This window comes from Neoarius graeffei, chromosome 8, assembly GCF_027579695.1.
Source record: "Neoarius graeffei isolate fNeoGra1 chromosome 8, fNeoGra1.pri, whole genome shotgun sequence".
Lineage (NCBI taxonomy): Eukaryota > Metazoa > Chordata > Actinopteri > Siluriformes > Ariidae > Neoarius > Neoarius graeffei.
The window spans coordinates 20,571,393-20,596,509 of NC_083576.1; the positions used below are offsets into that span (position 1 = coordinate 20,571,393).

The 25,117-nt window shown below is 41.3% G+C and overlaps 1 protein-coding gene across 1 annotated transcript in view; it reads left to right on the forward strand.

Moving 5' to 3' along the window:
• Positions 1-5,213, forward strand: part of fgfrl1a (fibroblast growth factor receptor like 1a) — an 85,857-nt gene extending 80,644 nt beyond the window's left edge. Inside the window, exons 4-7 of the mRNA XM_060927395.1 lie at positions 761-838; positions 2,011-2,295; positions 2,986-3,339; positions 3,523-5,213. Coding sequence (XP_060783378.1) covers positions 761-838; positions 2,011-2,295; positions 2,986-3,339; positions 3,523-3,914 — 1,109 coding nt within the window. The 3' untranslated portion in view covers positions 3,915-5,213. The remainder of the gene's footprint in view (positions 1-760; positions 839-2,010; positions 2,296-2,985; positions 3,340-3,522) is intronic.
• The last annotated feature ends 19,904 nt before the right edge of the window (positions 5,214-25,117 follow it).

A 25,117-nucleotide genomic window follows, 5' to 3' on the forward strand; every position in this document is an offset into this window, starting at 1 on the left:
GAGGCGCAGCAAAGGGGAAGAGTAGGTTTTGGAGAGCAATAATGAAGCTGTAAGCCTAATGGGCCAAGTCTTTTCTCTGCCCAGGTTGGAGCCTCTCCTGCAGGAGCATTAAACCGAGTACACTCGCAGATCAAACCAGCCTGCCGACAGGTTCAAAGAGCTGACAGCTCTGAAAATGCCAGTCATGTGTTGAATGGATGAGCTGGCAGGAGGGGGATGTAACCGGAGCAGAAAGGCCCTGAATTTCCACTCGCGCTTTTCACTCTCTTGCCTCTTGAAGCTTAGTACCCGACAGAATCGAGGCCTTTGAGTCGCCTGCACACTAATCACAGTCTTTACGCGTTCTGTTTTCATTGTGTTGACTCGAATAATTCCTGTCTTTTCTAGAGAGTTCTCTTTCCTACAGCAGCACGCAACATTTAATCCAGATCATACAGCGTCTCTCCAAAAAGCTTCTCGGTCCCGGTGCATAAATCTCCATCTTGCGAAACGATAAATCTTGGATCGTTTTTGCTAACATGGAGCCTTGCAGTTTCGTTTGGCACCCGTTAAGCAAATTAATCACAAGTCGGCCATAGTGCTTCTGTCAGCTCCTGTATCACGGTTGTCACTTCTCCGACTCATCTCGAGCCAGATTTACATTTCTGTTTAAGACGAGATCGGCACGAGGGCAGAACCAGCGGCGTTTACAGGAATGACTGAAATGCAGAGACGCGCTTTGATATGCAAGCTTCAAAGACACCGTCTTCTCTCTGCACAGATGACTCGAGCTCGGGGAAGGACGGTGCCAGACCAGCGGGAGATGCCGAGTTCTCCACCGACCCGTCAGGAAAACTGGGTAAGGTGCAAGAGCTTTCCGACCCTCCCTTTGAACTCCGTTTAGTCCTATTAGCTGTAATTGTCTCCCAAGATCAAGAAGGAATTCTTTTCTATTTGCCAAAAAAAAGTTTCATAAGCAGCTCAGAGTCGTATGCCATGACTTGAGGTCGCGCATCAGTTTTCAATAAAATAGAAAATGTGGTTTTGTGGAAACAAGCAAGCATAAATTTTGTTTATTTTTTCTTTACGAGTTCTTATTTCGCTATAACTACAAGCGGCTCTTTTCCCATGCAAGCAATTATAAGGCAGATATACATCATTTAAGAAAGAACAACTAAAAAATAGAAATGGTATGCAATTGCTTCACGTTCAATCAAACCTTGCAGTTCTAAATAGCTTGCTTGGCCATTTAGGACACAGCCACTCATGTCCTACCCTACACTGGTATCACAGTCTTCTCCAACTATAGACTCAGGTTTTTGCTTTGGCAATTGCATTTGACAAGCCAAAGAGCAGGCTATTTAAGTATCATGCAAGGGGGGAAGCATTCCATTCCCCTTTGACAGCAACCATCCGATTCGATATCAGGTCTGAGCTGTTAGCGCCCGCTGAGCACTGTTGCACTCAGTAGAGAGACGGGCCGAGTTCACTATTGTGTGTTCTTTCCTGCTGTTTGTTCGGACTCTGCTGTGAGTATAAACAGCCAGCAAAAAAAAAAAAAAACGGCCTGTTAAAACTTCAGAGCAGCTGCTGTTTGCTTTGTCAAATTGCCCTCATGTGGTGGCGCTTCGCTCAATAATATTGGCCTCCACAAGGGCTTCGCGTCAGCTCTTGTGCGAGATATTTTCATTGTAACATTATCAATGTTGTGAAAAATTACATGGTGCCTTCAGAAAGTCTCTAAACCCTGCAAAAACACTTACTCGGGATAAGTTGATTTATTTATTTTTTTGGCTGCATTGGCACTGGGCATGGTATTCAAAACACGTTATAAGGATAGTATATTGCGCTTTGATAGTCAAGTAGTTAATTTGCAGCGTCGACTTTAACATTCCTCATATTACAGCGTCAGTTCAGTGAGCGGATTAGCAGTTTGCTAGAGGCAGCCCTATCATGTATTAGGTTCCATTATTTATTCTAACATGCGTGCACTTCGAAAAAGGACATGAAATCTGCTCTCTTTCGTTACAGTGCGGCCCCGCTTCACCCAGCCGGCTAAGATGAGAAAGCGGGTAATCGCTCGGCCAGTGGGCAGCTCAGTGAGGCTGAAGTGCACGGCGAGTGGAAACCCTAGACCCGATATCGTGTGGCTGAAGGACAGCAGGCCGCTCACGCCCGAGGAGGTGGGCGAGAGCCGCAAGAAGAAATGGACGCTGAGCTTGAAAAACCTCACGCCGGAGCACAGCGGCAAATACACTTGCCATGTCTCCAACCGCGCCGGAGAAATCAACGCCACCTACAAAGTGGAAGTCATCCGTAAGTCGTCATCATCATCTCCCTTCTGTGTTTGTCTCCGAATGTGTCGGACATGACGTGTCAGTTTAACAGAGCTGGCAGGGAAAAGGTGTCTGGTTAATGTGCAGTATCTGCTTTTCATTTGTTTGTCTGGCTCTGAAACAAAGGGAGTTTTAAAGACCTGGTTGAGTTCACAACAGATCGATGTTTTCTGTCACTTAAATTGAGAACATAAAAATGAGCTCAGTATAAAGTGGTGTAATGGAGTTTTTGATAAACGAGTGATGAATTTGGATTGTTATATCGTGGTTTACGCTGAATAATGGATGCCGAGCGATTACTGGGATTTGGCCGCTGATTCGCGGAGAGTTGTAAGGCTTTATTACTAGCTTGTTCCCACTGAGTGGTTAGACCGGTTTAGTGTGCAGAGCTATGACAAGATTACCGTTTTGGTGGTAAATTCAGAGAGCTAGAAAGATTCTAGCCACCTCATTTACCATCTGCTCTAGATTAAATCCCAGCTGTGCCTGCTGACTTTACAAACACACGTTTCCACACAACCCTGCCCCAAGCAAGGGGGAGGTGAAATTTGCTCTTGCCTCTGCAAAACGTGGCATCTCTCCACCTTTAATGGACGAACTTTTACTGCACTATTTATTCAACCTAATACTGTTTTTAAAAATGTAGTGATCCTGTTTATTATATCTACAGAGCGCACCAACTCGAAGCCCATCCTGACAGGCACTCATCCCGTAAACACTACGGTAGACTACGGCGGTACGACGTCTTTCCAGTGCAAAGTACGCAGCGATGTTAAACCTGTTATCCAGTGGCTCAAGAGAGTGGAGCCTGGCGATGAGAGCAAGTACAACTCAACCATCGAGGTTGGAGAGCACCGCTTCGTAGTGCTGCCCACCGGAGAGGTGTGGTCACGGCCTGACGGCTCCTACCTCAACAAGCTGCTCATCACTCGTGCCAAGGAAGAAGACGCAGGCATGTACATCTGCCTGGGCGCCAACACTATGGGCTACAGCTTCCGAAGTGCCTTCCTCACTGTCCTGCCTGGTCTGTATGAGTTGCCCGAAATGAAAGATAACAGATGAGATTAGTGCATTTTAATCCTCACAGTAAAGTAAAAAAAAGCTTTGAGAATTTTTAAAATCGATTAAAAGAAGTTGATACCATTAAAAATGGAAACGGATCATTTAGATTCAAATCGAAAGGTTTTATCTCCTCTCTGTGTTTTAGACACCAAGCCCCACTTCCCGCATGCTCCTGCCGTCTCGTCTCCTGGGCTCCCCTGGCCCGTCATCATCGGCATCCCTGCTGGCGTGGTCTTCATCCTGGGCACCATCCTCCTGTGGTTCTGCCAATCGAAAAAGCACTGTTCCTCAGGAGCCATCGTGTCTGCCCAAGCCAACGGCCACCGCCAGCCTCCTCGAGAGCGGCCACTGCCAGGAGCCGACAAGGACTGCATGGGCTCCATGAGCTACGAAGAGTACCTGAGTCAACAGCAGCAGCAGCAGCTCCTGCTCGGCCCCAAGGTCTACCCAAAGATCTTCACAGACATCCACACGCACACACACTCGCACGTGGACGGAAAAGTGCACCAACACCAGCACATCCACTACCAATGTTAGCCTCCCGATGTCCCGCAGGGCTCCTGTTCAAGGTCTGCGCTTCATTCATCCCTCAATAGTGACCTCACCAGCGGCAGTTTCTCTTCGCATCGTTTGGATCTGCAGAACTTCAACCAACCTCAAGCAAAAGCAGACGCTCGGGCCAAGCTGTTCTAGAGAATACGAACCCATACAAACACACGAGCCAGGTTCCTTCATACAAAACCGTTTTCCTGACGGGATATCAAGAGTATACTTCCACGAGTTAACCGTGACTACACAAAAATAAAGATGATGCGATCGGTTTCACACAAAACTAAAGAGAAAAACGTTTTCAGGTCCGTTCTGGACAACGTACACGATAAACGGGGAGAAAAAAAAAAAAAAGTGAATGTACCGTCTCTCACAATGCATCGTGAACCCTGAGCTTCATCTTTTCAGCTTTGTGAAGCACCGTCTCTTTGATCAGTCAGCTTTAATGCTCTTTCACAGACGGAGTTGTGGATATGGCCAAGAGGAACGTTTCCGATTAGCACCAGATTACAGTGAGAACTTTTTGTATTGCTGCAGTCTAAACAAATTGCCTGTCAGTGTAGGCGTTTGCAGGTATACAACCTTTTTTTTTTTAAATTCTGCATATACCAAATTTGGATTTGTGGATGCTCATAAGCCCTTTACTTCTAACTGACTGCATGAGATTTTGTAAGATTTCACATATCAGTTGGACTTTCATCTTTGGTACATGAATGTTGCAGTCTTTTGCAAATGTAGTTGGATATTTAAGTGTGTCTCCGCGTAATGGATAAAAAAGTGCCTTTTTTTATTTTAATGATCTCCGTTATAAAGGTTCAGGTACGGGATATTGATACAAATTCCTTTCTCTCAGGTGGCCCTTTTACTAGTTTACCTTTTGGATTTATTTTTTTTTTCCTAATTATCTTGACCACTATATGAAAACTGTGTAAAATGCCTTTGACTGCTCGTGTAATGGCAGCCCTTCGTGTGTATTTGGTGCTCGGGCTTTAAAATCGGACATGAACGCAAAAGAACTTTCCACGCTGTGAGGTGCGAGAAAACCGATCCCAGCCCATCGTCCCTGCTTTTCCTGTAATTCCCCAAACGTGGACGTGCAGGACACACTGCCGAGTTTTGAATCGATATTAATGCACTTATTCCACAGGAGTAGTGAAAAACATTTAGGATGACGTTTTGTTCGGAATCACTCAAAATGCAAACCCTGTCTAGCTGTAAAAGTTAACAGGTACCATTAATTTATTTGCTAGCTTTATTTTTGTGACCTTAAAGGAACAGTCCACCGTACTTCCATAATGAAATATGCTCTTATCTGAATTGAGACGAGCTGCTCCGTACCTCTCCAAGCTTTGCGCGACCTCCCAGTCAGTCAGACGTGCTGTCACTCCTGTTAGCAATGTAGCTAGGCTCAGCATGGCCAATGGTATTTTTTGGGGCTGTAGTTAGATGCGACCAAACTCTTCCACGTTTTTCCTGTTTAGATTTTCTATGCTATGGAAAGTCCGCACTATAATGACAGGCGTACTAACACCTTCTGTGCACTTCGGCAGCGCATTGATACGGAGCTCAGATATCAATGCGCTGTCGAAGCGCGCAGAAGGTGTTAGTACGCCGGTCATTATAGTGCGGACTTTCCATAGCATAGAAAATCGCTACGTTTCAATTTGTGTAACTGAACTTGTTTCATGTCACTGGTCATATAAACCTATGTAAACAGGAAAAACGTGGAAGAGTTTGGTCACATCTAACTACAGCCCCAAAAAATACCATTGGCCATGCTGAGCCTAGCTACATTGCTAACAGGAGTGACAGCGCGTCTGACTGACTGGGAGGTCGCGCAAAGCTCGGAGAGGTACGGAGCAGCTCGTCTCAATTCAGATAAGAGCATATTTCATTATGGAAGTACGGTGGACTGTTCCTTTAAATTGGGCATTACATCCAGTAAATGTTTTGAACCAAATAAAACAAGATAGATGATGGTTTTATTGTTCTTTTTATAGCTGCAATGTAAGCTATGTAGCATATATCAAGTGTAAAATATATGTGCAGTTTAAAAAAAAAAGTTAGTAATTAGTTATCTTTGTATGGACAATCTTGTACAGTCAGGCCTCTTTTTATGTTGTTAAAAAATGTTTGCTGCATTGAAACATTTAAAAATCATTTTATCTTTGCCAATAAAATGATAAATCCTTTGGGGACTCGGACTGTCTTGTTTTCCTGCCGTCGCTCTATATAGTGCACTATTTTAAACCGCAGAAGTGAGGGACTGGGTGAATTCAGATAACATTATCGAGCGAGAAACAAATCATCCTGACCCACCAGTGCATAAACAATCGGAATCTTACAAATTATATTTAAGTGATTATTTGTATTAAATTCTAACCACCACTAATAAGTACCCGCTGCCTTTAGTGGGAATTAAACAGCATGCATTACATTGATATCCAAGGCTTAGCTGCTGTAATTGTGATAACACCATTTATGTTGTTCGATATGGGATAAAATCCGTTGCTTTTTCCAATTTCTCTAAAACATGACCAGCTGTCACGGTGGTGTAGTGGTTAGCGCTGTCGCCTCACAGCAAGAAGGTCCGGGTTCGACCCCCGTGGCCGGCGAGGGCCTTTCTGTGTGGAGTTTGCACCTCCGGGTGCTCCGGTTTCCCCCACAGTCCAAAGACATGCAGGTTAGGTTAACTGGTGACTCTAAATTGACCGTAGGTGTGAATGTGAGTGTGAATGGTTGTCTGTGTCTATGTGTCAGCCCTGTGATGACCTGGCGACTTGTCCAGGGTGTACCCCGCCTTTCGCCCGTAGTCAGCTGGGATAGGCTCCAGCTTGCCTGCAACCCTGTAGAACAGGATAAAGCGGCTAGAGATAATGAGATGAGATGACCAGCTGTGTCGCTTTATGTTTGTGTGTAACTTGAAAAGAAAGAGAAAAAGGGAAAGGAGGCGTGTAAGGGAAGGATTGTTTATAGCTGCTATAACGTAACTGATCACAGGATCAGAGCCTAATCTAGGAATTTGAAAATAGGGGACAGATCCCTCACTAGCTGTAGAAACAGGGGCCAGAAAATATTAACATGGGTAAAAATATCCCTCATTTGTTCCAGTTAGTGGGGACAGAAAAATAAGTAATACATTGGTAGATATTTTCAAGAGTACATCTATAAACAGAACAGTTTTATTAATCTTTACTTTTAGAATATCATTAACATAATACTAAATTGAACTTTCAACAAGAAAAATTAAACAAATTACTCAAAAAAAAAAAAAACTAGCAATCATGTAGAATGTGTAAGATTACCAGGACTACAAAAATGCAGAAAAATAGGCTTTACTTATCCAAATGCACCTGTTGGTTCAAAAGTTAAAGTGCAGAGAACCTCACAGCACAACATGAAGTTACCTTCAAATATAATATAAATGCCTCAGCTTTCATGTAAAAAAAAAAAAAACCTATTAATACTAGTACTGTGTGCAGGCAGTCTCTCCTGAAGACTAAATTAAACAATAATTATAAACTAATAAAATAAATGGCTCAGGTTTCATAGAAGAAAAAAAAAAACAATTTGAACAGAATCTCACAGTATGATGCTGAAGCTGCCTAAACAATGGAAAATAAAATACCATTTTGGCAAAAATGTTGGCATCCATTAATTTCTTGTATTAAGTAAAAAAAAATAAAGTGCACACAGTGCTTCACTGTAAACATCACACACTTTCAGTAACAGAATTTAAGCCTATATAAACACTGACTCGCACACAGTGTTGCCAGATACTGCTGACATTTTCCAGCCTAAATATGTTCAAAACCCGCCAAAATGCACTTAAAACCGCCCAATCTGGCAACACTGCGCACATGCTGCTTCTCTTGAACGTATACACGGAAGTAAGGCGGAAGGTAGTTTGTCGACGTCACCGCAAGACGACGCCAACGATTGGTCAAATTTGCGGGAAAGTTGCGGGGATTGGACAGAATTGCAACACCGCCCTGGATTCGCAGGGATTGGTTGAATTTGCGTTGAAGTTGCAAATCGCGAAATCCTGGAGGGTCTGAATGTTATGTTTGGATGAGACAGAACGATATGCCATGTGCTTTTGGGTATTTTTAAAACACTTCACACGATTGGTTGAGATACACTGTCTTCCGGTTCAGTGACCAATGATATAATAGTTCACAAAACTGTTTTACCCGCTAAATAAACCATTCGGAATACTTCGGTCCTTTCCGATATTTTCCGATTGGTGTGTAAACAACGCTGTATTTACCGCAGTGCTTGCTAGCGGGTGCTGACAAATTGATACGCACAAGATTCAGTAAAACACGACTACACACTCTCTACTTATAAATGCGCGACAAAATGAATAGATACGCGATATCACTCTCGCGCCCAAAAAGTGGATGTGCGACAGACAGATAAAAAACGTGTATTATCGCATATTATGCGCCCTAGATTAGGCTCTGAGGATTGCTTCCTGACATCTGTTTCATGGGCTTTCCATAATATTAGATGTAAATATTTAACAATTATTTGCCGAAGGTGAAGTGAATATTGGTGAATAATAACTGGGACAAAGTCGAGGTTATTATTCACCGATATTCACTGAGCCTGAGACGGATAATTGTTTTAGTATAAATACACAGGTGATTATTTTTTAAAAAATCGTGTTAAAAAATTTTTCAATCTTCAAAAGTGGCATGCAAATGTAACGTGTGCAGGCTTGCGTCACTTATCTGTGCGACTCACATAAAATACTTTGTTTTGAAATAGATAAAATAAATCACGATTCCACCTTACCTTTGAATAGTTTTAGATCAAACTTCATAGTGCTTTTAGGAACAGCATTTTCTTTCATCATTTGTAATTCTTCCTCGAGTCGCTCGAGGTGATTATCGAGAAATAATCCGAATCCCTTGACCGATCAGCGCACACGATTTCCTATAATCAGCTCCATATCTATACTAAAAACGGTTAAATTAGGCTGCTGTGTCTTTTATTTTGAAATATAAAAAGTGTAATCAGTGACAAATTGACGTGGGGTAAGAGGAATAAAACTTCTGGATGTGCTGAGACACAAAAAGCACTTCTGGCTGGTAAATGCATCACATCACCCTGTTATTTATCACTGATTATTTGGCATGTAACGATCTATTGAGTGATAATAAATCATGATACAAATTTCTGATGATTTGAATCGATAAAAAATTAATTGCTAATTATTATTATCAGGCTGCATAATCTTAGTTTGTCTTAGCTGTAATTGTGTTGTTTAGACAGCAGAGGGTGCAATAACGCACAATAGTGGGAAGATGCATGACTTCACTGTAGGCAGAAGAAACACAGCTCTAATAGGGAGGGAAAGTGAAACACAGCGATCCTAGTGGTAGCGTTTCTAAGCCGAGAGCCATACTATTGAAAATCCCATAGACACGATTTTTAAAAAAAATCCCACGAAGTTATGACGTGGAACTTGTACACCCCCAAAAAATATGTTGTATATGTTGGGATTATCTACTAACTGTGAAAGTATCAGGTGAAATTTCCCTGTCTTTTAAAAGATCGAAATTGCGCCTAACCTGTCAGAAACGGACTACAACCAAACTGTCTAGTCAGAGTCGCTCATATTACGTCAGCAGTAGGCTTAGCTATCCCACGACCGGGAGGATCTGTGTATTTTGATCATGCTATGTTTTGCGCCAGACTGCAACCACCAGCAGTTGACTACATGCCCTGATCTGTAACAGAGCCTAATCTAGGAATTTGAAAATAGGGGACAGATCCCTCACTAGTTGTAGAAACAGGGGACAGAAAATATTAACATGGGTAAAAATATCCCTCATTTGTTCCAGTTAGTGGGGACAGAAAAATAAGTAATACATTGGTAGATATTTTCAAGAGTACATCTATAAACAGAACAGTTTTATTAATCTTTACTTTTAGAATATCATCAACAACATAATACTAAATTGAACTTTCAACAAGAAAAATTAAACAAATTACTCAAAAAAAAAACAACTAGCAATCATGTAGAATGTGTAAGATTACCAGGACTACAAAAATGCAGAAAAATAGGCTTTACTTATCCAAATGCACCTGTTGGTTCAAAAGTTAAAGTGCAGAGAACCTCACAGCACAACATGAAGTTACCTTAAAATATAATATAAATGCCTCAGCTTTCATGTAAGAAAAAAAAAAACAATACTAGTACTGTGTGCAGGCAGTCTCTCCTGAAGACTAAATTAAACAATAATTATAAACTAATAAAATAAATGGCTCCGGCTTCATAGAAGAAAAAAAACAATTTGAACAGAATCTCACAGTATGATGCTGAAGTTGCCTAAACAATGGAAAATAAAATACCATTTTGGCAAAAATGTTGGCATCCATTAATTTCTTGTATTAAGTAAAAAAAATAAAGTGCATACAGTCCTTCACTGTAAACATAACACACTTTCAGTAACAGAATTTAAGCCTATATAAAACACTGACTCGCGCATCATGCAATGTTGCCAGATACTGCTGATGTTTTCCAGCCCAAAATATGTTCAAAACCCGCCAAAATGCACTTAAAACCGCCCAATCAGGCAACACTGCCGGGTGGCACATGCTGCTTGTCGACGTCACCGCAAGATGACGCCAACGATTGGTCAAATTTGCGGGAAAGTTGCGGTGATTGGATAGAATTGTAACACCACCCTGAATTCGCGGGGATTGGTTGAATTTGCATTGAAGTTGCAAATCGCAACATCGCGAAATCCTGGAGGGTCTGAATGTTATGTTTGGATGAGACAGAACGATATGCCATGTGCTTTTGGGTATTTTTAAAACACTTCACACGACTGGTTGAGATACACTGTCTTCCGGTTCAGTGACCAATGATATAATAGTTCACAAAACTGTTTTACCCGCTAAATAAACCATTCGGAATACTTCAGTCCTTTCCGATATTTTCCGGTTGGTGTGTAAACAACGCTATATTTACCGCAGTGCTTGCTAGCTGGTGCTGACGCACAAGATTCAGTAAAACGCGACTACACGCGCTCTACTTATAAATGCGCGACAAAATGAATAGATATGCGATATCACTCTCGTGCCCAAAAGTGGATGTGCGACAGACAGATAAAAATGCGTATTATCGCGTATTACGCGCCCTAGATTAGGCTCTGTGTAATGGTTATCCCCACAAGGGATGCATTTCTTATTGGTACAGAAATACTCTGCCAACCACGTTATACAAATCGGCATGTGGATGTAGGCTACTCGCCGGCCGCTACCCGCTACAGATTTGGAAAGGCGCTAGACTTGCAGTGACGTCACATACGCGATGTCGGGTCCATGTAATCTTTGATCAGCTTATTAAAAAACATTCAAAACAATTCAAATTGGTGGAAAAAATAAAGTATGATCACCAGGATCGATAGAGCTGCCCGACATGCACAACATATGGAAGCCATTGTCTTAACTTTGAAGTGTAACCTGAAATGTAATTTTTTGAAAAGATATTCCCATTCATTTTGCCATAGAGGTTGGAACGCATCCAGTAGGGGGCGATGAGATTACTTTCCCTCCCTATACTGCAAAAATACACACACGCATACAAAAAAAACCCCCAGATCTAAAGTGGGAAAGCACTGTTGTGGATTAACTGTACAAACAGATTTAACAAGAAACCAGAGCTCTCTTTTTACATACTGCTGAAAGCTGAAGAAAAGAGAAGAATAATGCAGGTAAATAGAAGGAAAAAATTAATAAATGTGTATTTAAAAAAAGGCTTATTTGTTATTACCTTTTTGATTTTTATGTGCATGAAATCACTCACTTAGTGCAGTCAAGCAGACAGGGAAGTCCGGTGTGCGCAGGTTTACCTTTCGGCGTCGTCGTCTTCTTTTTTTGGGTTTTACGGCAGCTGGCGTCCACAGTGTTGCATTACTGCCATCTACAGGTTTACCTTTGACAGTGCACTGACAGTTACATCATTCTGTCGCTAAACGAACAGCTGATCACACCGAGGTGCTCACTGACCGCCGATATTTAGTAATTTAGTCCTGCATTTCCTTTCCTCATCTCATTATCTCTAGCCGCTTTATCCTTCTACAGGGTCGCAGGCAAGCTGGAGCCTATCCCAGCTGACTTTGGGCGAAAGGCGGGGTACACCCTGGACAAGTCGCCAGGTCATCACAGGGCTGACACATAGACACAGACAACCATTCACACTCACATTCACACCTACGGTCAATTTAGAGTCACCAGTTAACCTAACCTGCATGTCTTTGGACTGTGGGGGAAACCGGAGCACCCGGAGGAAACCCACGCGAACACGGGGAGAACATGCAAACTCCACACAGAAAGGCCCTTGCCGGCCCCGGGGCTCGAACCCAGGACCTTCTTGCTGTGAGGCGACAGCGCTAACCACTACACCACCGTGACGCCCCGTTTCCTTTCCTTTGCAACATAATGCCTTTTCTTCTCGCGTTCCTTTACTGTAATCGGTCTTTCACGTTTCATTTGCGTCCTCCACTTTCCTCTCCTGTTTCAAATTTGTATCCCACAATGCCTTGCGCGAACGGGGAAAGCCCACCACGTGATGCATGACGTAGTATCTTGGATTGCGTCATGGTGAAGCAGGAAATAATAGCGGAGAATTTAGGGCCACATGGGCTCTAAATTCATTAATTGTCCTATTAAAAAAAAACTAATAAAATTGGAAGTCTGTGGTTTGAATTCAGTAGCTTTCGGTCCACTAAACAAAAATAACTGGGTGTCCGGGGAAAATTCTTTTTATGACCTAAACCTGAAAATTCTTTAAGTTAGTCTACCTTTAAGATTTTTTTTTGCAAAAATATCGTGGGAAAATTTAATCGCAAGCCCAATATCATGAATTGGGTGAATTGTTACATGCCTATTTATTATTGTCCCAGAACAACACATCCTTTTATGTTTTATTCCTTATATACCTGCTCTTCTTGGTAATGTATTGTTCTGTGACCAAAGCAAGGTGTAAATTGATAAAGTAAGGTTTCAAGGATACACGACTTCAACAATGCCTTATCAGTGATATCACAGAATGGGGGAGTTGATCAAAGACCAAGCTGTACTTTTCAACCATCTCTCTCTCTTTCTCTGTGTGCGCTCCTCTTTTTTTTTTTTTTTTTATATTGAACAGCCGTTCATGTAGCGGCGAGCGAGCGCCTTCACTGATTCGCACTGAAACGGAAACTCTATGCGTCTGTGAAGGCAACACCTGGGAATACCTGCTTGCTCCTTTCAAAGAACGAACCCTCTGTTTGCGTTTTGTCTTCTTTCAAGCAGTCAGAATGGTTCTGCAACAAAGCGGCTGTTTGAAAGGCTGAAAAATAAAAACACCCCCTTTTGTAATAATGTGCACAAGCAATTCCCCATAAATGTTTACCTTGCTTGTATAAAAGGGAGTAAAGCAGAAAGAGAGGAAGAAAGAAAGCGAGAGAGAGGAGGGGGGGAAAAAAAAAGAATCTGCAAGATGGGAGTGGAGCCAAGGCCTTTAAAGTCTGCCACAGAACCGTGACAAAAGCAGCCTAATCTCGGTGTTGTCTTTCGGCCCTTTCTTTACACATCCTGCCAAGGCTGCCTGAGAGGAAAGGAATCTCTCGGCAGCCACGCTGACATCACTCAGGCACAGGGTCATCAAAGGCATGTGCATGCGGGACATCCGCGTCTACATGAACGTGTGAGGAAGAGCGTGCAAGTCCTCTGTTCCTCTGTCCCCTTCATCCTTCTCCCCTCCTTCAGACCACCCGAGAGGATGTTCGAGACTCGTGAAGGCTCGGAGTCGTGCGTTCATCCAGGTGAAATGTTTCTGTTCTTAGTGTTTGAAGGTGCAGGGTGAGGAGGAGGATGATGATGATGACCTGGATTTCTTCTGCCTTTCCTGAATGCCCCTCAGTGATCCATTGAGAGAAACCAGAACGCTGGAGGAACACGGAAAAACACTCGTATTGTCGTCAACAGGTGGTAGAACACGTTGCTCACATTAAACCACGGCCTTCCGAGAGCGTCCTTTTAGTTTGGCTTATTTCCTGTAATTACTCAAAGGAGTGCAGGTCGAGGCCACGTATATTGTCTTTCGCTTGCGTAATTGCACTTCGTTAATTGATGTCAGGCGCACTGAAAGTCATGTGTACAGTACAGTGAATGATGTGGGAGAATTTATTACATCTGTTGACAGGCTTTGTTAGAAAGCCAATGCTGGAGATAAAACAGCCCAGAGGTTACAGAAGAGGCAGCGAGGAAACACTGAGTGAGCACACGCAGAGCACTGCTTTCACTTTTACACGTCTGCTCCTCTGCTACATGAACTTTAGACCTTCTGAAAATCACAGTATCGTGCAGAAAACATGCAGGTTAGTGTTAGAGGACATTCAGACTCCTGTGAAGTCAATATAAATGCACATTATGCTATCCACATTCACTGGATATGAGCAAACGTGTGCTCTGGCTACTCTACTACTAGGGTATCAGCTCATATACCGTGAGTAGAGAAAAACAAAATGGCAGAGCGTGTTGCTGAACCAATCAAGGATGAAATAAAAACTCTACTCGAAAACAAAACCCCAAAAAATTAAATAAAAAAAGCAACAAAATATGGAATTAAAGTATTTGATGGTAAGGACATCCCTTTTTTTATTTTCAAGAATTATTATAGCAGCATTTTTCACAAATTCCTCCTGTCATTTCACCGGTTTGTTTACATTCTAAGTGGAAATTATGTTGTCGGATGTTTTGTATAAAATTTTTATTTATCGAATTTGCAAAATATAAAATTGCTCTGTTTCTCAAAATCCAGTGAATGTGGATAGAATAAAACAGTTATTCCACTCAATGTCGATGTACATGGCTCGATGCTACGCTCCTCGTTGGCTATCAGCTCATGTACGACTCGATTTCGTGGAATAGCTGTTAAATATTCTATCCAGCTATTGTGAAGTGCATCATGCCCTCTCCCTGTGTGCCTGGTATACGGTAAGAGACTGTCCAACCAAGCAATGGTTCTGAGCAAACTGAAAAGACACCTGACAGACATAATCAATCTATCTAATATCGGTCTTTGTCCATCTTTCTAAGTATATCTATCTATCTATCTATCTATCTGACTAATGTCCATCTATCTACACCATATTGCCAAAAGTATTTGTTCACCCATCCAAATTATCGGAATCAGGTGTTCCAATCACTTCCATGGCCACAGGTGTATAAAATCAAGCACCTAGGCATGCAGACTGTTTTTACAGTTTGGAGCTGGCTCCTTCCTCTTCCAACATGACTGTGCACCAGTGCACAAAGCAACGTCCATAAAGACATGGATGACAGAGTCTGGTGTGGATGAACTTGACTGGCCTGCACAGAGTCCTGACCTCAACCCGATAGAACACCTTTGAGATGAATTAGAGCGGAGACTGAGAGCCAGGCCTTCTCGCCCAACATCAATGTGTGACCTCACAAATGCGCTTCTGGAAGAATGGTCAAAAATTCCCATAAACACACTCCTAAACCTTGTGGACAGCCTTCCCAGAAGAGTTGAAGCTGTTCTAGCTGCAAAGGGTGAACCAACGTCATATTGAACCCTATGGATTAGGAATGGGATGTCACTTAAACTCATATGTGAGTCAAGGCAGGTGAGCAAATACTTTTGGCAATATAGTGTATCTCTGTCTTTCTGACTACTTAATGTCTATCTATGTCTGCATCTCTTTTTCTGTCTGCATCTATCTATCTATTTAATGTCTATGTATCCATCTATCTATCTGTCTTTCTGACTTTAATATCTATTTATCTATCTGATATGTCTTTCTATTTAATGTCTATATATCTATCTACAGTATCTATCTTTGTCTGTATCTATCTATCTATCTATCTATCTATCTATCTATCTATCTATCTATCTATCTATCTATCTATCTATCTATCTATCTATCTATCTCTCTTTCTGTCTGCATCTATCTATCTATTTAATGTCTATGTATCCATCTATCTATCTTTCTGTCTACATCTGATAAGTAAAGCTTTGCTGATCTTCTTGTAGCCTTCACCTTTGTGGTGTAAAGAAATTATTTTCTTTGGGGAATTCTGAAGAGACAAGTTGAGCATCACTCTCCATCCAATCACTAAAAGAGGTCATTGTTGAAGAATGGAAAAAGATTGATGTTGCAAAAATGTCGCCAACTTGTTCATTCCATGCCTAGAAGACTTGGTGCTGTCATTAAAAATCATTGAGGCCATACAAAGTACTAGATGTAGTAGTTTTTGTTGTGGGGTGTACTTTTTTTTGCACCACCCTAATTTGAGTAAAACTGAAAAATGTGTAATCTAAGTTATATTATTAACCTTACTTTCACGTTATAAGTTAAACAGATGTTATATTAAACTTTGTCTTTTCAACATTTTGGAAATTGTGTTCATTGAGATAATGTTTAAAATGTTACTTTTCAAAGCGGGTGGACTCATTCACGCTGAGCACTGTATCTCTGTCTTTCTATTTAATATCTATCTATCTATCTATCTATCTATCTATCTATCTATCTATCTATCTATCTATTAATATCTACCTATCTAATGTCTCTGATTTCTATCTCTGTCTTTCTATTTAATATCTCATCTGTCCATCTTCATCTTTCTGACTAATATCTATCTATCTATCTATCTATCTATCTATCTATCTATCTATCTATCTATCTATCTACCTCTGTCTTTCTGACTATTTAATGTCTATCTATCTGCAGCTATCTATGTATCCATCTATACATCTTTCTGTCTGCATCTATCTAATGTCTCTCTCTTTTTCTGTCTGCATCTGTCTGACTATTTAATATCTATCTATATCTTTCTGACTAATGTCTGTCTGTCTATCTATCTGATTGTCTGTCTGTCTACCTCTATGCCTGCTACCTCTTTTTTCTGTCTGCATCCATCTATTTCTTTCTGACTATTTAATATCTATCTCTTTTTCTGTCTGCATCTACAGTATCTCTCTTTCTGTCTGCATCTGTCTTTCTGACTATTTAATATCTATCTATCTATCTATCTATCTATCTATCTATCTATCTATCTATCTATCTATCTATCTATCTATCCATCCATCCATCTACAGGGGTGATAGTGGAAAAAATTCCTGAGCCTGAACTTTTTTCCCCCGCCCACACACTTAACACAATTTGTTGATATATGTCTGTCTGTGTATAACCCTGATCATCATTATTGTCAAGTGGGGTTCAGGGGTATGTTCCCCTGGGAGAATTTTTTTTTAATTAGTCCCTTAAATGATAGATTGTGCTGAATTTTGTTGAAATAAATGGACAACATTCAAACATGAGATGAACAAACCCAATATAAGCCTATATTACAGTAGCATCTTTGTGCAGAGCACCAGAGCTCTTGGGACTGGCAGGCCTGTTCAGTAATCCATCCCTGCTTTAACTAGTCACATACCTGCCTACTTATTGCTTGTATAGCATACGAGACTACAGATACTACAGCCATACCAAGAAAGCTCAGCAGGTGGCAATTACAATACTCCAAAGTAAACTAGGAATTGATTAGTAGCCTAACCATTGACTAAATGACATGAACAAGGACACATTCATTTCTTTAAAAAATATAATAGCAAAATATGCACCATTTATTGTAAAGACTTGTTGAAACAGTTACAGTGCAACAAAACCATATATAAAATACTACAACCCTAAAGTTGTTTATTCAAAACAATTTGCTATTAAGAGAAAACTATTTAATAGAAAACTAAAAAATATAGCTTACTTCAGAAAAATTACAGTTCCTGCATCAATGCTGGGGCATTTGCTATGTTTACTCTTTTGCTGGCAAGGTGCTGCGTTTTTACACTGCCTGCATCCTCGTCACAAAATCGAACCAGAATATTAAGAATTTTATCCATCCTTTTGTCCGTGGCCTCATCGATATTGAGTGAAAACATGGCATTCTTTAGCTTGTCGGACAGATTTTTCTTAAACTCTGGTGAGATGCCGTGTGTAATAAGATAGCTTGCATGCTGCCTTGAGACGGACAGATGCGTGAGGGCGGGTTTACCCTCCGCTAATTTCTGACACAAAGTGATGAGTGGATGAGCAATAGTAAATGACAGGTCAAACTCTGCAATGAAGGAGCACAAGCGAATTTTTAAAATCAGCCACGCGATCTGTCATTGAGGGTCGGATATCTGCTGTGGCTGTTGCCCCCGGCAAACGTGAGGTGTGTTGGATTGCTCGGATAGCTGCTTGATGACTAGGGTCTAATTCGTGCCATGACAGCACTTTTTTTCCCACTAGTTCCATATAATATTTTCCTTGCGCACAAAGTGCAGAAGCATGCTCCTGGTTGCCAGAGCTTTTGACACCAGCTTCCAAAGGGCTTTTCGTCTCTACCCACCTCCTCTACCCAAGCCCAGCACCATTTATTCTTGATGCCTTTATCGATATTTTTGGTGTTTTCCCCTGGCTTCATAAAGTTGCGTTCCATGACCTAGGCTACGTTCCGCGTTGCCAGTGTGGGAAACACATTTGCACGTGGATTGACTGCTGAATCTCTATCAATCTGTTTGGCCAAAACCCAAGACCCGCCCCTACCCTATTTCTGATTGGCTTAATGGCTAGTAGGCCTTGGTGTGGGTTAGAGTGAAAGCTGCGCCTGTCAGATCAAGAGAAGTGTCAGATCACTGGGCGAACCTGAATTTTTTTTTTCGCAGACACACCAGTACTAACTATCTATCTATCTATCTATCTATCTATCTATCTATCTATCTATCTATCTATCTATCTAATAACTGTCTTTGACTAATGTCTGTCTATCTATCTGATTGTGTCTGTCTACCTCTTTTTCTGTCTGCATCTATCTTTCTTTCTGACTTTAATATCTATCTGTTTGTCTTTCTATTTAATATCTATCTGTTTGTCTTTCTATTTAATGTCTATCTATCTGATATCTCTTTCTATTTAATGTACATGTATGTATCCATCTATCTATCTTGTCTGCATCTATCTATCTATGTCTTTTTATTTAAATATCTATCTATCTATCTATCCCTGCTTATAGTGGCGCTCCCTGTGCACAAAGAGCGCAGAGTGAAGCTCCATACTGAAGAGAATATGGTCGTGCATCGACCTGATTTTTGATGGCTTTTGTGACGGAATGATGTCCGTGTACCACCACAGGGAACCTGATCATACCGTAAGTGCAAGGCAGTGTCTCAAACACGACCACTGGACAATGAAATTTGTATCATTACTTATAGATGGGATTTTAACCAGCGCTTATTTTTTATTTGTATTTTATAAATAATGTGGGATTATTTACTAACACATTTTACAGAAAATATTCACAACAGCTTCATATAAAGCTAGTTAAAATAGTTTAATTAGTCCACTAGCTTGTTGGACAGTTGTAACCAGACAGCTGTTTGACATCAAGTTTGAAATATCAAGATTGCAGTTCATACGCTACATTCAGTCGAGGAGGATGTTCTCCAGTAGCCTGGGAAATCCCATGCTGCTTTGCACAATCGTTCCGATCTGAAAAGACAGCATGGAAACTATGGTCTAAAGGCTCGCCTGAGTTAGGGAGCCAATCAGAGAGTGGGGAGGGGTGGAAAGACGGTGACGCGTACTACTCGGCAAACGGAAGCTTGTAGTTTATTTGGGACTGTTTACGGATCACGTTTAACATGGCGGCGAGCGATACGAACCAAACTTTCGATCAAGCTTTAGACACTGTTCTGAATAGTTTAGAGCGAAAGTTTGTTTTAAAAAAAGAACAGCGTTTGGCGTTACAGTCTTTCTTTGCTTCTTCGTTGCTCTAACTACCGTACGTCACCGGGTACAACTGCCATGATTGGCCATGGGCTATGTATACGCCAAATGATAGACATTCGCAACATCCAATAAACGGCCGTTGACAATCGTAAACCACACCTCCCCTACGAGAAATTCAATAGGCGCATTCCAGACCATATTTCACTTGTGATATGGTCTGGTGTTAACCAGACTAGTTCTCCAGTAGGTTTTTATCCTATTGTGGGTTGGAGGATTTTTTTCATAGCGGATACTGTAATGTATCTTTGCATTGTATGCTTTTTTTTTTTTTAACTTGAACAAGTTCTTACTCTGCACACGTGTAAACAATTTTTGTACAGTTCAGTAGCAATTATTAGCATCTTTAATTACTTTTAGATAATCTAAAACTACCATGGATCGATATCGATTAGTTCTTATGTCCGATAATATTCACTGTCACAAGACAATGCAGCAATTTATTAACGTGAAATATACGCCAATTCGGTGGTTCATATGCTATATTGTTATTCGATTCAGGTTGATTTTGTGCCCTTCCAAATATTTTGCTCATACATTCATCAGGAGCTCTGCTTTTAGACACTAATAACTAATAATAATATAAGCACGGATATGCAGTGTCCTGCCGTGCTGTCACTTGCGCACCAAAAAAAAATAAATAAATAAATTGAACAATGCAGAGTTCTTTCCGCACCTAAACATCTCCTCTTCCCCTCTGAAAATGAGTAATAACTATAGAAATAGGAAGATGCTGTAATATATAGGTCTAGACTATCCTGTTACTCAAACCCAGAAGTGAAAATAAAGGGTTTTGCTGCATGCACTGACTGCCATTCGCAACTATACATAAAACCACGTTCTAGGCACTGGTCACTAGATGACGCTGTTGCGTGATTTGACCTCGATTTTGTTCCTGGAAGCCTGGAACTGGAAAATGAAGAGACGTGCTACAAAGTGTTTTCATTTCAAATCTAATTTTGCCCTTTAAATTTTGCCCCTTGCATATTTGACAAGGTAAAAAAACAAACTTAATAATGTTGAATTGTGCCTAAATCAGCCCTGGATGCCACCAAAATACACCATTTGACGCCTTTAATTTAAAAATTTTCCAGGGCAGCATGCACCCCCCCGAGCAGCCTTCATGACCCTCCAGGCTGGCCCTTATGGGCTGGGCTCTGCATCAGGAGCACCGCTCTGATTTTTTTTTTCTTTTTCTGGGAAAAACCCTATTATAATAATAATAATAATAATAATAATAATAATAAACAGTGCCTTGCAAAAGTATTCATCTCCCTCAGTGTTTCTCCTGTTTTGTCGCATTACAAGCTGGTATTAAAATGGCTTTTTGGGTGGTTAGCACCATTTGATTTACACAACATTCTTACCACTTTAAAGGTGCACATTGTTTTTTTTTATTGACACAAAATAAATTAGGATGAAAAAACAAATCTGGAGTGTGCACAGGTATTCACCCCCTTTCGTATGAAACCCCTAAATAAGAGCTGGTCCAACCAATTCACTTCATAAGTTACATAATTATTTGATTAAGATCCACCTGTGTGCAATCAAAGTGTCACATGATCTGTCACATGATGTCTGTTTAAGTCAACCTGTTCTGGAAGGACCCTGACTCTGCAACACTGCTACACAAGCAACATGAAAACCAAGGAGCCTCCAAACAGGTCAGAGACAAAGTTATGGAGAAGTACAGATCAGGGTTGGGTTATAAAAAATATCCCAAACTTTGAATATTCCAGGGAGCACCATTAAATCCATTATAGCAAAATGAAAAAAGAATATGGCACCACTACAAACCTGACAAGAGAAGGCCGCTCACCAAAACTCACAGACCAAGAAAGAAGGGCATTAATCAGAGATGCAACAAAGACACCAACGATAGCACTGAAGGAGCTGCAAAGATCCACAGCGGAGATGGGAGTATCTGTCCATAGGACCACTTTAAGCTGTAAACTCCACAGAGCGGGGCTTTATGGAAGAGTGGCCAGAAAAAAAAAGCCATTGCTGAAGAAAACACATTTGGAATTTGCCCAACAGCATATGGCAGACTCCCCAAATACATGGAAGAAGATTCTCTGGTCAAATGAGACAAAAATTGAACTTTTTGGCCATCATGGGAAACGCCATGTGTGGCGCAAACCCAACACCCTGAAAACACCATCCCTACAGTGAAGCATGGTGGTGGCAGCATCATGCTGTGGGGATGTTTTTCATCTGCAAGGACAGGAAAGCTGGTCAGGACTGAAGGAAAGATGGATGGCACTAAATACAGGGCAATTCTGGAGGAAAATCTGTTTGAGTCAGCCAGAGGTTTCAAACTGGGATGAAGGTTCACGGTCCATCAGGACAATGACCCTAAACATACTGCTAAAGTGACACTGGAGTGGTTTAAAGCAGGGCTTTTCAAAGTGTGGGGCGCGCCAGAGTTCTTCGGGGGGGGCGCAAAGTGAGAGACAAAATGGATCGGTTTTTAGTACCTAAAGCTACAGTGAGTGAGGAGACAAAGTCTGGGCCAAGCAAAAAAACAGAGCCTCCAGGATGTTGCGATTTGCAAATTCAACCAATCCCCGCGAATTCAGGGCGGTGTTGCAATTATATCCAATCACCGCAACTTTCCCGCAAATTTGACCAATCGTTGGCGTCGTCTTGAGGTGACGTCGACAAACTACCTTCCGCCTTACTTCCGTGTGTTCAAGAGAAGCAGCATGCGCGTCGTGTTGCCAGATTGAGCGATTTCAAGTGCATTTTGGCGGGTTTTGAACATATTTTGGACTGGAAAACGTCAGCAGTATCTGGCAACACTGAAAGTGTGTTATGTTTACTTTCACTTCCTCCCGCAATGTAATCGCAACAAAAACCTAAAAAACACCGCAACTTTCATCGCAATTTTTTTGGAAAAAACCCCCGCAACATCAGACATTTTAGCCCACAACAATCACAAAAAAGGCCCGCGGAATCCTGGGGGACTGGAAAAAGAAGGAAGTATGACCACGATTATTTAAAGTTTGGATTTTCATGGACTGGATCTGAAGATGCTCCACTGCCACAGTGTGTTGTCTGCCAAGAGATGCTAGCTAACGATGCTATGGGATGTTTAAAATGTGTAAAACAAGACGTTTTAAAAAGCACAGATGTTTAAAATGTGAAACAGAAAAAAATAATGTGTACAACAACCATTTTTTAAAAATACGAATGGAACATTAAGTATAGCAACAACAAAAATTGTAAGGGGGGGCGCTGTTGTTTATTTGCTCTCCGAGGGGGGGCTGACTCTCCCACACTTTGAAAACCCCTGGTTTAAAGGAAACATTTAAATGTCTTGGAATGGCCTAATCAAAGCCCAGACCTCAATCTGATTGAGAATCTGTGGCATAACTTGAAGACTGCTGTACAAAAACGCAACCCCTCTAACTTGGAGTTGGAGCAGTTTTGCCTTGAGGAATGGGCAAAAATCCCAGCAGCTAGATGTGCTAAACTAATAAAAGACATACCCCAAGAGACTTACAGCTGTAATTGTAGCAAAAGGTGGTTCTACAAAAGTATTGACTTTGAGGGGAGTGAATCCCTATGCACGCTCCAGATTTCTGTTTTTTCATCTTAATTATTGTTTGTGTCACAATACAAAAACAATGTGCACCTTTAAAGTGGTAGGCATGTTGTGTAAATCAAATGGTGCTAACCCTCTAAAAATCCATTTTAATTCCAGCTTGTAATGCGACAAAACAGGAGAAACACTAAGAGGGATGAATACTTTTGCAAGGCACTGCGCGCGCGCATACACACACGCACACACCACTCTGGAAAAAATAAAGAGAACACTACAAAATTAACAGTTTCTCTGGTTTCACTATTTATACGTATGTGTTTGAGGAACATGTACATTTTTGTTTTATTCTATAAACTACTAACATTTCCCCCAAATTTCACAATTTTGTTACTTGGAGAATTTAACTACAAAAAAATGACAGTTGGTCAAAATAACAAAAAAAAAAAAAAGACGACGTCTTTTCAGACCTCGAGTAATGCCTAAAAATCAAGATCATATTCAATTTTAAACACAATACTAATATTTTAACTTAGGATGAGTTCAGAAATTAATATTTGGTGGAATAACCCTGAGATTTAAATCACAGCTTTCCTGTGTCTTGGCATGCTCTCCACCAGTCTTTCGCATTGCTCTTGGGTGAATTTGTGCCACTCCTGGTGCAAAAATTCAATCACCTCAGCTTTGTTTGTTGGCTTGTGACCATCCATCTTCCTCTTCATCACACTCCAGAGGTTTTCAATGGGGTTCAGGTCTGGAGATTGGGCTGGCCATGACAGGGTCTTGATCTTGTGGTCCTTCATCCACACACCTTGATTGACCTGGCTGTGTGGCATTGAGCATTGTCCTGCTGGAAAACCCGATCCTCAGAGTTAGGGAACATCGTCAGAGCAGAAGGAAGCAAGTTTTCTTCCAGTAAAACCTTGCACATGGCTTGATTCATTTGTCCTTCACAAACAAAAAATCTGCCCCAATCCAGTCTTGCTGAAGCACCCCCAGATCACCAATCCTCCGCCAAATTTCACAGTGGGTGTGAGACACCGTCTTGTAGGCCTCTCCAGGTCTACGTCTAACCATTAGAGGATGAGGTGATGGGAAATGCTGAAAACTGGACTCATCAGAGATGATGTCCTTCCTCCAGTCCTCAGCCTGGCTCTTCTTTGCTTTTCATTGATGAAGGGCTTTTTTCTAGCTTTGCATGACTTCAACCCCACCCGGAGGAGCCTGTTTCAAACCATCTTTGCCGTGCACTTAACCCCAGCTGCCATTTACCATTCTTTTGGTAGGTCACTTGATGTCATCCTACAGATGTTGAATGACATTCAAAGGAGTTGACGATCATCCCGGTCAGTAGAGAGTTGTGTTCGCCCTCTGCCAGTCTGTAACTTTGTTATCCCCAGTGTCTACTGCTTGGCTTTGTTCTTATGAACTGCCGTCTTTGAAATTTTGAGGATGGAAGCAACCTGACGCTCACTGTATCCCTCTACCAGTAAAGCCAGAATTGAACCCTTCTTTTTCTCACTCAAAACTTTTCTTTTTTAACTCTTTTGAGATGATAAATAGATATTTTTGTATTCCAATTGAACTTAAGGTACTACTAGCACTGTTTTTGTCATCCAAACTGGTCCTACTGCAAAAGGATAGCAATGACCACAGCAATGGTTTTCATACTTTTCCTCATGAAATAAGATTTGGTTCAGGTGATCACCTAATCAGTACCTCATTAAGTAAAACGAGGTGCGCTTGTGATGGAATTCCAGCACAGACACTGGAATGAAATGGCTGCCATACTGAGA